Source organism: Nothobranchius furzeri, chromosome 16 (assembly GCF_043380555.1).
Source record: "Nothobranchius furzeri strain GRZ-AD chromosome 16, NfurGRZ-RIMD1, whole genome shotgun sequence".
Lineage (NCBI taxonomy): Eukaryota > Metazoa > Chordata > Actinopteri > Cyprinodontiformes > Nothobranchiidae > Nothobranchius > Nothobranchius furzeri.
The window spans coordinates 41187096-41205143 of NC_091756.1; the positions used below are offsets into that span (position 1 = coordinate 41187096).

The window sequence follows — 18048 nt, forward strand, 5'->3', positions numbered from 1 at the left end:
AGACACAAGCAGTTTAATCAGAAGGTGAAAGGTGGCGCATGTTTAAGACACAGATGAGAGCTGGAGGGGGGCAGCGTGGGAGGCTGTCACGCCGGTGACAAGCTTGAATAAAGGCGCCATATTCATGCAGCCGTTGACATGGCTCTGTGAAAAGATACGTAGGACTTGAATATTTAAACGAGATTAACAGCATCGGGTTGCAAAGCGTCTCGGTACACAAACACAACAAAAAACAGGAGCGACTGAACTTTTTTCCTGTCTATTAAATTGATTTTAAGCACTTGTTGATTAAAGGGGGAAAAATCCAAATCTCTGGTGAATAATGAAATTATTTAACATTTAGTTATTTATTTAATCTTTATTTGACCAGGAAGACCCCATTGAGATTAAAAACCTAACTTTCAAGGGAGTCCTGTCCAAGAGGCAGCAAAAGTTACAGTTACAAAATGTTTCTGTTACACAGACATGTTACGTACAAGAAGGCAGTTACAACACAGGGAATCCGTCTCAGGGGCTCTCAGTCTGGTGTTAAATGTATTTGAGGAGATAAACACTTCAGGCACTCGAGCAGTACAGACGCTTCCCTCTTTTGCTCCCTTATCTTTTTTTCCCAAGGCTCTTTGTCCTGTCTGCCCACAGAGTGCTTCTCTGCATTTCTTCAGAAAAACTCTCTCTCTATATATATATATATATATTTTTTTTTTACTAACCATGGATTTGATAAACTGGTCATTCAATGCGATTGATAAGATTTTTTCAACAATGAGAACGGAGCGGGGGGGCTCCCACATGTCCACAGGAGACACACCCGGTGGGATATATGCTGGATTCCTGGAAGGAGTGGAAGATCATATGCCTCTCCCAGCTGTAAATTGAGGACATCGAAGACGTGCGGATATTTGGTCTGATGATCACTGGATTTCTCCTGATTGGAGTGGGAGGATATCTGGTTTTCTGGAAATTTGGGAAGACGGGAGCGATTGGAGGGCGACCCGCACCCACGGAAAGCACCGTCCGTGTGGAGACTTCTCAGAATGGGATGTTACTCGAGGTGAATCGTAAGCTGGACAATGTTCTAGTTGCGATACCGGTATTACTGCGCAAAATGGATGTCATCTCGGAGCGAGTCATCGGACGGTATGGACAAGCTTAAAAACCCAAAATTGGCTTCACTGAAGGACTGGAAAGGATCAGTTTAAAGACTGAAGGCAGAGAGGCCTGACCCAAACAAATTCTTGTTATCTGAATCTGACGCCCTGGTAGCCTTGAGCTGCAAGCAACTAAAAACCCCACGAAGGAATGCAGACAGATGCTGTGAAAACCCGAATAAAACTTGTAAGATTCAGCAATTAGTTAAAAACACACAGAGATCAACTATTTAAGCTAAATCTTCACACATAGTTAAGCAAGGCTGCTATTAAAGCACAGATGAGCTAATAGTGTGCATAAAACTCTTTTTCAAGAAGGATGAATCATGAACCTAAAAGAGTATGGCGAATGTGAGGGGATCATAACAAAAACATATTGGAGGAGGTTTTGAAACTTGTTACATAGCACTGGTGTGTTCTGCCCTCGTTCTGCTATCTTTCGTATTAGAGACTTTTAAAACACCCCTAGATGTTCAGCCTGTGGAAAAGGCAAGAGAAGATGTCAATAAAAAAGATTAACAAAGTAGAAACAAGTGTCCTAAGTATAGTTTGACTCAATAATTTTGGTAATAATCTATTTTTGTCAGTTAAGAGTGTCCATTGTTTTATTTGGAACAGAAATCCCAAATTAAACTAAATTTTGATTGAGATTAGTTGCACGGCCCTGGTGCATTTAATGCATAAAGCTCAAAATTTAACAAGCTGCACATGAGATCAAAACATTTTTAAAAGTGACATTTCAGCAGGAGTTCCTCACCAGGACACGGGCTCCTTTTGTGACCAGCTCAGCAGGAGCTGACAGCTCTGACAGGTTCATACGAGCCAGTAACCGGTACAACCAGGCATGGCGGCACATCCACTGGCTAAAGTTGAACACAAAGGCAAGTGGGTACTGGAAAAAAACAAGATAGTTACAAATGAGCTGCGTCACGTTGTTAGTAAAGAAAAAAAGGATAACTGGAAATATGTACCTGTTCATGAAGATAGGCATTAAATACAATCAAGTAGAAGTAGCGCTCCAAGCTCTGCATTGTTCGGTGGAGAAAGTAGTCTTTGGTGCTGCTTCCCTGAAAGTTTAAAAATAAACAGTATCTGTTCATGTTAGCTACTTCTTCCATTTTTATTTTCCTGACCGGAAAAAATACATTTCACTTCTGAGCTCATTAATAAGGATGACACCAGCATCCTGTTCTGATTTCAGTCATGATGGTTTTTAAGTACAATTTAGGCAGCTGGAAATCATGAGTTATTTAGGTCACTGGGTGAGGGCTCTGAAGAGAAAGATGCCACAATCAGATGGGAAAAAAAGATAATCACTAACCTGAATTTGATAATCTTCTCCAATTCCTTCCAGCTTGCTCTTGTTCTCGTATATTGCTTCTTTAATGTTGTGCATTTCTGAACACAAGGTGATGGCATGGTCAACCTGATTAAAACAATAAAAATAAAATTCACACGTGGTGAAAACTTTCCAATCAAGCAGCGAGTTTCTACAAGACCAGTCTCTCTAAACATATTTTGTACAAAAAAAAGAAAAAAGGGTCTCTTACGTTTTATTTCTTAAGTCATTATTAGCCTTATTTGTAAACATTTTCAGAATAAAAGTTTATTGTACTGCGTTAATGAAGCTGAAGTTCAGGTCACTGTATTTATTGTGAAGTTACATAAACATCCATGGACCTGCTGATATCTTGTCTGCAGCTAATGCAAAACAAAAGCTACACGTTTATTTGAATTTAAAGCAGATAACTGAGATCTGAGCACAGGTGCTTGCTCAACACGCATTTGAGTATGCATGCTAATGTGATGTCTGAGCAGCCTCTTCAATGCACCTCTATACCTTCACCTCATTTCACATGCATGGAAAAACTGATGCAAATTAGCCCAGCTTCATTTCCACTGCTCTACAGACTGATGTCAGACGAAGCTTGTTCCTGATAGTTAAAGTTAAAGAAACTAAATTATTGGGTTTAAATTAGAGCTGTCCTAGGGGGGGGGGGGGGGGGGGGGGGGGGAGACTAGATTTTTAGGTTACTTTATTATGTTTTTGTCATAAAATCTGTCCATTACTGTAATATTTCAGTATTTTTTAATCTATTTGATTGCAGTAGGGCTATGTATCTGAAGTACCTCTTCCATGAGCTGCTGTCCATTAGGCAGCCTGCTGATCAGATGCTGGATGACCTGAAATAGTGGTCTGGGTTCTGAAGCTGCTGCTTCCTCAATTCTGCAACACAAAGCAAAATATTTTCAACTCATTTTCCATAAAACAGTTCAAGAATTTAAGGGCCTAGCATTCTCTGGAATGATCCAACAAATTAGGAGATATTTTGCAAAAACAACACACACAAAACAAGTTTAAAATGCAGGAGATTAAAATCCTCAATAATTAGAGACCTAAAGGATGACTGTCTCTGTTTTGCTAGTCTTTCTAATCGTGGGCTCTTACTGGGGTGGCAGCTGCAAATCCCCTCTGAGGCGGTTCATGACTAACGTGCCGAGGATCATGGCAAGGTTTGTGCGACCGACGCCAACCTGGCAACTGAACAGCAGAGCAGGCAGCTTCTGGGACTCATTGTGGCTCAGAAACAAGCTGGGGCTCTCCTGGAAAACAACACACAAAGGAGGAGGGTTTAACTCAATGCCGTCTAACTGAGGTGGGACCAACATGCTGTTGTAAAGCTACAGATGATACAGTTAACTTCTAAAAGAAAAAAATACTTGCTAAATATGTCTTTTGGTTGACAAGTGAAAATAAGAGAGAAGAAGTTAGCAACGGCGTTTTACTTCAAAACAAAGATCAACGGAAAATCTTATCAAAGTTTAAGTGGAGTTGAACTAAAAAGTGACTGTCAAGACGTAGTGTGGCATTAAAGCTGCTGTGCCAATAAAATTATACAACAGATGCCACTTTCTAACCACAGGGAACGCAGCACGCGGCTGCAGCAAGGCAGTCCTAAAAAGGGCAGATGAAAGAGAGGAAGAGCACATGCATGAGCGAAGGGCAGGACAGAAACCAGACGGAGCAGGTGATTGAAGAGAGGACATAAACTGGCTGCAGACTCGTCTCTTTTGGTGATTTACTCTTTCATGTGGGAGACAGATTTAAATGTGGATTAAATAAAAGAGAGTTTGACCCTCTCACCACTGCACTGAGTAAATCCAGGTAACCTATAAAAATCTGGTCATGAATTACTCTACAGACAGGATGAAAACATAAAACACAACCACAAAAGGGGGACTTTATTAATGGACCTTTGACATGCTTACCCTGAGTATGGTAACAAACGCATCAAAGTCTTCTTCCAGTGGTGCTCCTTCCACTGGTAGTGGTAGTCTGTAGTACCTGCAACACAACAGACTGTCATTCACAGTTAAGCCCGAAGTCAATGTTGTGTCAGTAGAGCCCATATGTAAGTCTACACCTGACAGCAGAGCTTCCTCATGCCCAGTTTACTAATGTGGCGAGGTAAACACTAGAGCAAGGACCGATGCAAAAGATTAGAATTCTTGGGTCACTTTAGAAAGTAAGAGATATGTCTGATCTGTAGAGCTGTAGCGAAGCGTCGATGATGTCGACGGCTCGATTCCATAAATTCGTCGACGCACCACGCCCACTTGTTGCATCCCCAGGAGTTTGTAAATAGAGGAGGAATCTGCCTGTTTTTCCTCTAGTTCGCCCTCTTCTCCGCCTTTAACATCTCCGCCAAATACAGAAGACCCGGAACAATGTCCATCCGCTACAAGATTCCTGTTTTGCCTGCCTTCGTCTCCCGACAACGGACAACAACTTCCAGGATCAAATGCGCTGCTTCGTCCCTACCGCAGATGTAGAAAATCACCGGGAGCATTTCTCCCTTCATAAAGGAGCTTCTTTCAGACATTAGGAGAGCTGTTTTTTGTGGTAGCAGTCTCCCCTCCGTGCTGGTCTGTTTGCTGGGTGTTTTTGGTTTATGTAAACTTGGTAACTTGAACTTAACGTTGGTAAAGCTACTGTTAGCATCTTCGCTAACAGCTTCTTGCGTTTGGATTGTCACGATTCGAGGATGGTTAGGACCCAAAATGCAGGTACCCAGGATGACATGAGGCAGGAGATGATATATAAAGAAAAAATCCTTTTATTTTATAGGATGAACAAAAGAATAAATCCAAACGACAGTGAGCCAAAAAGTCCAAAAATGTCCAAGTACCAAAACTAGAGATCAAAACACTAGAGACTAGAGAAGACTGAGATCCAAAATACTAGAGACTAGAGAAGTCTGACAGAATTACCACAATGGACCGACACAACACAGAGACAAGACAGGGCTTATATACACTGGGAGGAGCAATTAGGGAAACAGGCAGCAGGTGTGTGGAGTGAGGGCTGGAGGGAAAGCAGGTGAATACAATTATCTAAAAGGGGAACAGAACCAGAGGGCAGATAAACCTAAAACTATAAAACACAAAACTAAACCTAAAGACTGAGGGAAGGACTCACACCCACACTCACACACACATACACTGAGCTGGGGAAGGACACACACACACACACACACACACACACACACACACACACACACACACACACACACACACACACCGAGCAGGGGACAAAAGGGCTGGAGCTACAAGGACACAGAACGTGAAGGAACACCTGGAGGGGCTGGGGATGACTGAATGAACACAGGACCTGGGAGGAATGATTTAAAGGGCTACAAACAGAAGACACATAAATGAGACGTAGACAAAAGACACATGAGGGTGCTATGAGACACAAAAGGGGAATCTAGAGAGGGATGGAGAACACCAGGAGACACATGAGGGAAGACACAGACGCAGACCATGACATGGATAAGCTGTTACCTTTTGGTTTAGAGTTCATCTTTTTTTGTGGTGCAGATCTCCCTTTTATTACATTTAGAGTGTTGTGGGTTTTTGGTTTAGTTTAATATATCACCTTGAGTTTGGTTTAACCACCCAGTTTAGAGTTTGGACCTTTGGAGATCCTTATTTTGGTCCAGAACTCAGTAATCTTTGCCCAGTGGGACATCCCTAGTTATTTGTACTTTTGTTTTAATTCCCCACAGGCAGAATTAGTTTTAGTATTCCCTGTGAACCTGTGGATGGAAAGATTTATGTTTGTTGTTGTTGTAAATAAACCTGATCATCATTTTAACTTTTAGATCCCACGTTGTTGTCCCTTCCTTTTTGCACACGAGCCAAACTCCCCAGGAAGGGTCGTAACACCAATCACCTCACGCACATAAGTGACCAAAACAAAGGAGCATGGAGACACTCCGTCTCCAACCACCTCTCAGGCAGCAGCCTGCACTCCCGTGTTTTACATGTCACCAGAACATAACCAATAAAAGCAGTGTTATACAAAATGGAAGGCCTGTAGTGTTTATTCTCTTACAGTACCAATTGATCACCGTTTTTGAGGAATTTATTAGAGATTTTCTGGTTTTTATTCATTGTGCAATAGAAAAATAATAATTAGATTAATCGTCTAAATAGTCATTAGAATAGTCAACTATTCGATAAAATAATCGTCAGAATAATCGTTTTAAAACTAATCGTTTACCCCCAGCCCTACTAATCTGGGTTAGATCCAAAAACATCCTTGTAATTTGATTTATTGACAAACTGTCAAAACCAAGAGAAAGATTTTCAGAATTCCTCTCTGGGAAAGAAAGAGATTACATTTCCCTAAAAAGGAAGTGCAGAACTAGGTCAGTTAATCAACTCACAGGACGCAGGAATATTTTGTGTTTAAATCTAGTGGATGAAAGAAATGCAGAGCGGGTCAATAATGTGTGAGTAGCATATCACGATAAGCAGATGTAACCAACCTGTAGCCCGACATGGTGAACATCGGCCTCTTATAGACCTCTTCAGTCACATGGATGTCCTCCTCACACGCGATCGATATCTTCTGCGGTTCGTCTTTGAAGAACTCAATGTCGTTGTAGACATAGAAGACATCTTCATTGAGCTTGGCAAAGTCATATAGCTGTGGGAGAAATTATTCTTAATCCTAATCTGTTGAAAACAACTTGTTTTTGGTTGTTTTAGATATGGAGTGTATGTTTGACACCTCATTTCTGATGGTTAGCTCCAGTTTTTCCACTGTCCCGTCCTTTTCCAACCCATGAAGGTTCTCGTGGAGATTTTCCTTCCTCCGCGGGGTATATGGCACAAAATCGTCATCCTTGTGGAGGAACACCACAGGCTCCTCTCTTACACAGAAGAATATAATCTCCTGTTTGCAAAGCACAGCAGGACACACATCAGATTTTATATCTGTGTAGAAATTGCAGCCTTCTACTGGTTACATCACTTTTAAGTGGGCTGCATGGTGGCGCAGTGGTTAGCACTGTTGCCTCGCAGCACGAAGGTTGCAGGTTTGAAACTCGGCTGCGGCCTTTCTGCATGGAGTTGCGTGTTCTCCCCATGCATGCGTGGGTTTCCTCCGGGTACTCCGGTTTCCCCCACAGATCACAACATGACCTATAGGTTATAAAATGTAAGTCGCTTTGGATAAAAGCGTCTGCCAAACAAATAAACATAAACAATAAACTTAAATAAAGTGGAGACGAGCCTTTTCCACTGAGACAGATGGCAACAATTTCACGTTTGCTCAGTTCTACGATCAAGCATTATCCTCCCCTGAGTACTCGACTCTGCAAATATTTACTGACAACATGGCCCCTCTCACACCACAGTTATAAGCCGGGGCTGAGACGCCTTTTTCCCACCTTGGTGTCATGTGAAATGACCACAGAGGACAGGATGGGGTGAGGGAGGATCCTCTACTGTTATGTATCTGAGCTGGGAGTAGAGGTAGTCACAGAGTCAAGTTGGAGAATCGGCACGTGTGTGTGTGTGTGTGTGTGTGTGTGTGTGTGTGTGTGTGTGTGTGTGTGTGTGTGTGTGTGTGTGTGTGTGTGTGCGCGCACGCGTTTTTATGCTCAGTCTTAAAGTCTCTTTCTGGAGTATTTCTCTTATCCGATGGTACCATCTAGCGACTGACAAGCATATCACACAAAAAGTCTGTCACTCTGTTTCTTTAAGATGGCGACTTCACGTTTCTGTTTACAAATGTGCTTCTGTAGTTGACAAACAGAGCTAAAACACGTTTTTTTATAAGTATTATTCTCATGTCTTGTTGTGTTTTCATATATTTATATTTTAAAGACTTTCTCGTCTGTGAAAAGTTCATCAACTCTGCATCAGCCGAGGTATTCCTTAAATTGGAAGCATCTAAGCCAGGGGTGTCCAATGCTGGTCCTGGAGGGCCGGTATCCAGCAGGTTTTGTGGTTTTTCTACTCCAACAGACTTGATTCAGTGGTTGAAACACCTGTGCAGCAGCTCATCAGGCTCTGCAGAAGCCTGTTAATTAGCTGCTGATTGAAATCAGGAGTGATGAAACAGAGTTCAAACTAAAACATGCAGAACACCGGCCCTCCAGGACCAGGATTGGACGCCCCTGACTAAGCAGTAGTCTAACGTTATTGGTTAGTTCTGGTCGGTGCTCAGTTTCCTATTGCACAGAGCTCTGCGGGGCAGGGGGTGTGCTTAGCAAAAATAAAAATAAAAAAATAGACGTATTGCTTACATTATATCACAGTAGATGATAAGATAATCACTTTTACGGATTTCTGAAAAACCATACATAATTTCTGAAAGTAGAAAACTCTGGAAAGCTACTTTAATGCCCAGTGAGTCGTGGTGGATGGCTGCTTATGCTGAGCCAGGATCCTCTGGAGGTTTCTTCCTGTTAAAAGGGAGTTTTCCTCTCCACAAGCTGCATAATTGCTTAGTAGGAGGATTGCAGTAAAGACTCTGATTCTAGTCAGTGACTCAATTTTCTGGGTTTCTTATATTGGACACTTTTTACTGATTGGCTTAATGAGCAAAACTGTATTGGAATGTTTACTGTGTGAAGTGCCTTGAGACAACTCTTGTCATGATTTGGCAATATTTAAATAAACTGAAATGATTTTGAGTATAAAAGAAACATACCTCTTGTCCTTGAGCTTGAAGCCTCTGAAGGACCTGTCTAAAGCCATTCAGGCTGGGTTGACCCATTCCATACAGCGGGTAGGAGCCCTTCACTTGGCGGAAATTGGGGGCTCCATAGTGGTCTGTGGTATTTAGGACATCTACTTTGCTGTACACATCTTGAACCATGAAGTACTCACCCTGTCAACACATGCAACATTCATCCGATTTATCCTTGATAACATTTCACATTAACATTGGATTGCCCAATTTTGTATGGCTGTTTATTTATTTTTCATAGAGTACAACAATACTAGCCTGGCAAGCCATCCTATATAAGTGACGGGCAGAAAAAAACAATTTTGCTTCAGCTAATGATGGTCGAGATTCTAGGCTACAGTTATACTGTTTAGATACAACTTACTGCTGAAAGGTTAAAGCAGTTATAGCAAAGTTAGAAAACAAATTAGCTTAAGCCATTTTTTCATGCCTCTTAACAACGTTCAGACAAAGTATAGCTACAAATATATTGTGAAGATAATTATTTTTATTAATAAAGAGGTTCTCTCGCCAATTACATGTTTCGGACCAAACGCAACCATTGGACTATCCGGTTATCCCTCTCACTGAACTGCCTCAATTTCATACTTCCCTGGGTTCTCCACTCATTACACACTTGTATATTTAGTAACAGAACACCACTGGTGTGAGAGGTTATCCGCTCATTAATATCAGAGAAGGAGAAACAGCTGGAAAAACACCATTTGAAGTCATGGACAACAAAAGACGTTTGGACATAGAAAACGACGAATGGTGTTTAGCACTATCTCGTTTCCTCTGGCAATGGGGTTTTTGGTTCTGGCAAGATACCTGAGCCAAGGGTGAGTGTTCCATAGCCATGTCTGCATTCAAAACCAAGCTTGTTTGCAGATTCGCTATAGCGGCTTTAAGATGTAATTGACCTGGCTCATGCTGAGGTACAACTATGTCAACAACAATGAAAAAAAGGTGACACAACCCCTTTATAAAAGCTTCATGGAGTCTTTTAATTCATTTGTTCTCGAGAAAAGATGTGAATTTTAATGACAAACATCTATACAATCAGTTTTTACATTTGGTGCACATGTTCTTGTCTTGTGATTTCAAAGTATTTCATGTAGCTAGAAAATAACCATCCTACAGGAGAACTGGGCAGATTTCATGTTCTGTCCACACTGTAATAGTGTGTTGAAAGTGCACTCCCCTTTTACCCCATTTAGACCCTTAGATAGCTGTAAATTAACTCCTTGGTGACTCTCATACCAAGCATGTCTGAACACAGGGATCAGCTGTTTGAATCTATGGCTTTCAAAGGTCCATTAGGGAAAATGGTTTAAATGAAGGGAAAAGGGTGCAGCAAGTCCTCTGTGGTTCTGTGTACTCACAATACCTAGGTTTTCAGGGTTTGGGGATTCAAGATTGGCACAAGTGACAGGAAAACAAGAAATGGCTAATGGAGGCACTTGTGACTACGATGCTTTTGGGTCGTAAATATCAGTCAAGGACAGCATCATTTGTGTGAACCATGTGGGGCTATTTGGTTGTTAGCACATAGGCATAACTTGTAATACTGTGAAAATACGGCATTAATTTATGTACTGCTGTTATAAGACTTGGGCTCTGTAAGGTCTGCTCACAGTTGTCAGCTCATATCTAAAGTGTTCTATTGAGATATTTCCCCTATATGTGTTCAATTATATCCAATTCTTCCAAATTCCAACTAAGAAGAAAATCAAGTGTCAAGTGTTTTAACATTCAAAATCAATCAGACTCATGTATTAAATACATATGATTCTAAAACACATTTCTAATTACTCTGGGTATTTGATAAAACATCATTTCAGGTTATTTCCTGTGCAATGGCAAAAGTCAAAATGATGCATTCCAATATGGCAGCCTGGTGAAGTTGTAATATGCAAATTTAATGAGTGAATTTGCTCCCAACCCAAACTTAGGGTCCTACTGAAGATTTTTCTCATTTACAGTTTACCTCTATCTCTAACCATTTCCAAGCTAAAACCTTCTGAAATAGTCACGTCAAAAATTTCTTGAAAAAACTCAAAGCCCAAAGGGTTAAAGTCTAATGAGTTACTTGCTTACAATGACTATACATTCAGAAAATGTTTAGCATTCAATGGATAACACAGCTATTTTTATTTTGCACCTTTTTGGCATTTTTCCAAGCAAAAAAAATCAATAAAAAACAAAAAAGTGCTAAAACATAAAAAATAAAACACAAAGAAATGTCTGCTTTTAGCATGATATAAAGATCTTGTAATTCTTCATTAAACCATCTGAGCAGATTTGATTAAAGACCCAAACTAATCGTGAGATGTGGTCGACATAAAAGGGAAAATATGCTCTTCTTTCCCATACACATGTTCCTGGGTAAAGAAAACCTGACCTTTCAACACTTATAAACAGAAGCTGTGGGTTAGGAGCTGAACCACCACAGCAGACGTGACAGAGCAGATCAAAGCCTTAATAAGGAGGTGATAACACATCTGTTTCAATGGCTGCTTCTGATCATAAAATAATGCATGACAATGTTCCAGCACCAGCCTGCAATTTGGACACGTAGATGTGAAAAAAGCGTTGTCCTTACCTTCACAAGGTAGTGCTCAGGCATAGAGTCGGATATCCGACCGACTTTGTAGTTGGCTTTGAGGATGTCATCGTGAATCTGAAATTCTTGTCTGCAGTTATATCTGGAAAAGACAAAAATTTAAATAAAAAAAAACCTGCTCAACTATCAGCTACTGTTTGCTCCACCTAAAGTGACAAACAAGATGATAAAGGAGGCAAACATTTCTCCTTGAGGATTTAGGAGGGGTGTCACCTTAGCGATGAAAAAGAATTAACGCCCAACTGTGAGAACGCAGATTCGAGCAGGAACTTACGTGATGACGACCGGTGCAACTTTGTTGGTGATAATGGACTTGGCCTTGTTGTTGTGGATGTTGACTGTGTGGATGGGGCTCATGCTCAAAGACTGCCTGCTGTCAGCCATCCCGTTGCCATGGACACTCTCAAGCGGCGACGCAACATAAACAGGCTGGGGAGCAGCGCTGGCAGTTGTACCCATGCTCCACAAGCTGCTGCAAAAGACATCGCAGTGGATTCAGAAGCAGGAAACAAACACACTCATGCACCTAAAAGTACAAATGCAACAACGAATAACTACATCTGGAGTGTGAAAACACTTTAAGAGTTTTGGGGTGTGAAAGTCACTCTGTGAGTGTCTCACACTTCAAGAATTATGTAAGTCAAAAATAAGGAAAAAGTGCTAGAGTCAAAGAAAGCTTTGCACAAGGATGCACGTGTGGCACTGTTACAGAGGTGTATTCAGCTTCTATAAAGTTCAAAGAAAGTGTAAAAATTTCATCTTTCAATGCAAACTGGGCTGGAAATAAAGCAACGGGGTCAGACAATTTACTTTGGCGTGGTAAGGGCATGATACATGATTTGCCCTTCAAGTTTACACAGAACTCATGAAATGGTCTTGAAACCATTTGTACCATATTTGAGTTGATGGATAGTATTGTGTGACTCGAAGGACTTGCAAGTGTGTAATCAGGTTGTTCAAACCACTTGATGAATGGGGTGGAACTTGTCACTGTGGAAACCAACAAAATAGAGCTTTTGAGCATAGATGCGGTAGACTTGAGAAGGTCTTTCACTTAGGCTTTATGTTTTTGTTAACTGGATGATTTCAGTGCCTACTTGTTCTTAAATAGGTAAAAGTGAAGGTCAAGTGGAAATAAAACAACTGAGGTGTTAAAGAAGAAAACATCACAAATATAAAATAACATTATAGTCTGGGACAGGAAATAAAAACCTCGGTGACCTAAAAAAAAGCTGTATCCATCAGGGTCTAAAACATGCAAAACAGAAAGAATTCATTCAAATATAAGACGCCAAGTTACAATTATCAATATAATTCTTGAAATGCTCTCAAACCGTAGCAATCTGTTTACTTTTTTAAAGACTTGAATGTGATATTTCATGACAATCAGTTATTAGCCTAGTGGTTAGCAGCTCACGAGACATCACACAAGACTGGGTTAAAGAGCCTGTGGCATGCTATTTTACAACTTCCACAGCAACAATAGGCACAATATATGATAAAATATTACCATTGCACTATTGTGTAGGGATCCACATAGTTAATACATAGTTAACCAGTTAATGTAACCGTGTAAAACAATTTGGCCAGATTAGCTGCCAGTTCACGTCTTTCAGCTGTAATTTATTTTGTGCCTGGAGGGGCTTGGTGGGAGTTTACAGTTACCGGAGTACTAACCGTTTAATGGCTTCAATAACCAGTTAAACACATTTTTGGAAAATGCGCATACCTGCTATTTAGTTTTCATTTTTTATGAAGTAAAAGTTATTTTTGAGACCCATTTCTTCAACCCGGAAATAAGACATTTGGATTCAATCAAACCCCACCTGCCTCCAAGACATCCACAATAGTTCACAGCTGCAGACCCGGAGATCACAGACTCATTGTCATGTCCCACTCAACACCCCAACCCCCCTAGCCGCACACACATACACACACACACACACACACACACAAATGGAGAAAAGGTGGCTGAGATGGTAGCAGACTCTACACCTGATTCATTGTCCCAATCCATTGATAACATTCAGCTAGCGGTTAGCTTTTTGGTTGTATTTGCCACCCTGGCCTGTCATCTGGTCGTTTTAACGTCGGAATGGCACTGCTTTGAAGAAGTAATCCATTTGAAAACTCCCTCTGCAACAGGCAAAGGTTTAACAAGTGGTCTGTTAAATCACGGTCACACTCTGGCTCGGCTCTCGCGATCTTCTGATAATAAAATCCAACCATTACTGCCAATTCTTCAGTTAGACTAGGCAGGGATCCAGTTTTTCTTGCAGACAAAAATCAATTTTTGGGTTCTAAGCAAGGACATAATGCAGCAGCCCCAAAAGACACCTACCTCAGCGGTCATGTTCTCCGCCATTTTAGTGGGGCTTACTTTGCTGTTCCTTTAAAAGATTATACCAGGTGTGTGTCTAGTAGTAGCCATGAACTCGTGTTTAGGGAAGAAGGTGTCTTTTTGAATTTGAATGTTTGAAATGCTAACGGTTACCTTTCACTTACAGTGCTCATGCTAAGCTAAAGCTAACAGATTACTGCTAGATTAGGAAAATGACTGGGCTGGTTACTAAATGCTTTTCCCACTTATCTAACTCTGGGGAATGTGGCCACAAACGAAATATCCTTTTAATGATTTAGAAAATGTCAAAGATAAAATATAGGCTGGGGAAAACAGGATTGTAGTAAAGTACTGCTGAAGCTTTTACCATAAACTCAAACATCTCTCCTTTGATTTATCATAACTTTGTTTAAACCAGGACTGTTCCTGGATGCCTCCTAAATTTCAAGTCCTGCTGAGAGGACACCCTGACCCAGGACACGTATGAGGGATTACCACTCTAGGCTAGTACAGGAGCACCTTGGGATCCCACCGGAGGAGCAGGTGGAAGTCACTGGGAGGAGGACAGTCTGGATTTTGTGGCTAGGATAACTTCCCACACAACCAGAAGACAAGTAGGAGTACCATTGAAACCTTATAATGGCACTTTCTAACTTCCCATTAAGTTTGCATGACCTTTGAATTGATCTTTCTAAAACACAGAAAAAATTACTAAAAAATAATTTGTGTCTTTTATTAAAAATAGTGAGTGTAAGGAACAATCAAGGCAGTATTTAAATGCTGAAAGTACTTAAAGAGACTGCCAAGTGCCCATATTTTTATATTCAAAGAAGATTCAAAGCAAAGAGACAGAGAGGCAATGAGGAGATGTTCTTCTTCAACAATATAATCATATTTACATCTTAAGCAAAGAGTTGAAATATGTGAACACTTCTGCCTCCTGCAGCAGAAATGATGCTCACTTGGGACAGACGAAGCAGAAATAAAGAAAGGTGCTGTAGCAACTAGAGAAAAAAGGTTGTGAAGGGAATTTGCATTATGCTAGTACTAGCAGTGAAGTTTTCAAATAACGCCAATAAATCATTTGTGTCTTGTCTGTTTGTCTCTACCACCATTATTTGTTTTTACCGAGCAGTCACAATTCTGCCACACATACCATTCAAAGGTTGTGGGAGCATCTTCAAGGCTAACTTTCCAATGCTTATTAAAACTGGGCGAGACAGTCCAACTAGAAATATCATCAGCTTTTAATATTGCAAGATGTAGCATTTAGTTAGCCCGGTAAAAAAAAAATAGTTATTTAAGTAGTTCGGGGGCAGCTAAGGTGTAAATGGCTGCAGCGAAACATAATTTCTTTGTAAAGATACCAAAAATAATAATTGAAAACTATTTTATTGGCCTCAGTGGGAAAATATGTTGCAGTAAGGAAATATCTGGCACAAAACATAACTGCAATAAAGAAACACCATGTAAAAGATAAAAATAAACAGGACAAATAGTTCCTATCAGTCATTTAACAAGGCTATAGAGCTCCGGGAGTTGACGTCACTTCTCCCGGCATGCAACAGTTCAAATCGAAATGGGGACATCTTGGCAGGCAGAAGCCCGCAGCTAGGCTATTTGTTATCGTCAGAAAACTCAATCAAACAGGAAATATGGTAGATTCCTGTTGTGCTCTAGGATGCCAGAACAGAAGCAGACGACATAAGGGATGAGCCATCTACAGGATTCCCCAAGATCTGGAACGCCGCAAATGTTGGATCATTGTAATAAAACGCGCTCGTGACCGGGCTGAAATGAAACTGTGGGATCCCGAGAGTAAAGGTTTTCACTTATGCAGCGACCACTTCCTGTCAGGTACTTAAACCAATGTTTCCTCAACTGTGTATGGTATTTATTTTAAATGCTTTTATTACGATTCTTAGTGGGCTTCCTAAACTTATTTTGGCGTGGCTTTTTCTGTCTTATTACTCATAGCAGCAAGTAAACATCACGTAAAACGTTGCCTCGAGTTCTGCGTGCTTCCAATTACGTGTTTTATGATCACATCAATTAACCGGCAAAGTTGTACTTAATTTTTAAGCAATGGTTGATATATAGTCAGATCGCACATAAAAAGCACTTTGGATTGCTATTATCTGTCTCACCGAGACAGATCTCAGACAGATCCTGAGATGCTCCAGCCTGACATATTTATTTTATTCACGGAAAAAAATCAGACTAGTGATTTCTCTTGGCGTTCAGTTTATACATTCAAACAGCACAGCACTCTATTTAAACTTCTTACATGTAAATCTATGTTATTTGTGTTTTTGTTTAATCAGTTTTATAAATTATAAATGTCAGAGCATCTCAAATCTGGTAAGAAGTCCGCTCTGACAGCTTCCGGCATTTTTAAAAAGTATCCCAGGGGCATGGTACGGGTCGGCGATGTTTAATCTATTTAATTTCTGACTATATAAAATAATTTCTTCAGTTTTAAAGAGTGAAGTAAACTCCGACGGACTAAAATCCAAGCCGATCCCACTCATTTTGTTTACCTTTGTTGCCTGCCAACATGGCGTCTACTCTCTGAGAGTCACGTGACGTCCGGAGCTCTACTTCTGTAGGAGAATATGCCCAATCTTATTATGGTCACAGGTATTTAAAGCTATCAAGACTAACTTTTCTATTTCGCTTTTCATGTCAGAATAAAGGTATAAATGCTGATTAACATAATAAATTAACAGTTTGAGCCTAATCTTATGGAGACTAAACTTAGAAATCAACTAAACCTATAAAGTTAACTTCTTTACATGACCTTTTCATGAGTATAACAATAAGTATATTTTAACCATGCAGTTTGATGCAGAGGCCCTCGCACGCAAGCTTTTCAGGGAGCTCTGCTGATAAACAAGCAATCCTTCTGACAACCTAACAGCCAGTAGACAAACTGCTGCTAAACACCTGGTTTCTGCACAAACCGACACAAAAGTGTGTTGTCCATCACTAAAAATGAAAGCTTCAGCGCTCAAAAAAGCCACCAAATGTGCACCAAGTCATATAGCAAAAACACGCAATCAAATCTATTTGATGTCACACAGCTCAGTGAATGAAAAGCTTGTGTTTAGCCGTCTGAGCTCGAAGCACCTCTGAATAACTCTTTTGCTGTGCTGAGAGCCGTGCCGGGTGAGTCACAGCTACTCCCCTCCTTGTTACGTCTGGAGGTGAGTGGGCAGATCAACCTTGTACTCAGAAACCCTTTTGAGTCAAAAGAGATTCTCTTCATGCAACTAGTAAGAAAATACATAAAGTTATTGTTTTGTTCCTGGATGCATAAAAAGAGATTGCTAACAGCCTTTAGACTTCTAATGGCTAGAAAAAAGTAAAAATGAAGCAAACCGCTACCCAAGTTCAGCAAAAGGAAGCCACGTTTTAAAGAAAACTTTGCTGCAGCTGCACAAATCTATTTGAGTCCACACCCCATACCAAAAGCATCTGTTACCACCCAAGAACAAAGCAGAAATAAAAAACACCAAAGAGCAACGATACACTAAATTCTAGCATCTTACAAGTGGGATAAGGAGCGTTCTGTACTCCCAGATCCTTTCCTTTGCTGCTTGTTTTCCGCCATGGTCCGAAAAGAGTGTGAGAACTTGGCATCACATCTAAAAAAGAAACGGTCCTCTCTGGAATTCCGTCACCCACCCCCAGATGGTGGGAAACACCCCTCGCGGGAAATCAAGGGTGCCTGGCTGCTTGGCACTCAGAAAAAACTCCAGTTTTCAAACTGCGCCCTGCTTCGCTGCATGCTATCTCCTGTCTGATGTTGGGAAGTTGATGCAAGAAGCTTTAGTCTCCACGGAGGGGACCGGAGGAAGCTGTCGTACATCTGGTGGCCAGATGGCTAAAGCTGAGCACGCTTTCA

The 18048-nt window shown here is 40.8% G+C and overlaps 1 protein-coding gene across 4 annotated transcripts in view; it reads right to left on the minus strand.

The window, feature by feature from the left end:
- pald1a (phosphatase domain containing paladin 1a) overlaps positions 1 to 18048 on the minus strand; it is a 70790-nt gene that overhangs the window by 43289 nt on the left and 9453 nt on the right. For 2 of the 4 annotated variants that reach the window (XM_015963037.3, XM_015963038.3), the window contains exons 2-12: positions 12075 to 12272; positions 11780 to 11882; positions 9157 to 9336; positions 7228 to 7392; positions 6983 to 7143; positions 4419 to 4494; positions 3598 to 3752; positions 3279 to 3375; positions 2470 to 2574; positions 2120 to 2215; positions 1906 to 2040 (exon numbers count right to left, since the gene is read on the minus strand). In XM_015963037.3, coding sequence (XP_015818523.3) covers positions 1906 to 2040; positions 2120 to 2215; positions 2470 to 2574; positions 3279 to 3375; positions 3598 to 3752; positions 4419 to 4494; positions 6983 to 7143; positions 7228 to 7392; positions 9157 to 9336; positions 11780 to 11882; positions 12075 to 12259 — 1458 coding nt within the window. In that variant the 5' untranslated portion in view covers positions 12260 to 12272. Of the gene's footprint in view, positions 1 to 1905; positions 2041 to 2119; positions 2216 to 2469; positions 2575 to 3278; positions 3376 to 3597; positions 3753 to 4418; positions 4495 to 6982; positions 7144 to 7227; positions 7393 to 9156; positions 9337 to 11779; positions 11883 to 12074; positions 12273 to 17692; positions 17876 to 18048 lie in introns of those variants that run through there. The other 2 variants (XM_015963035.3, XM_015963039.3) reach the window with 2 other exon arrangements.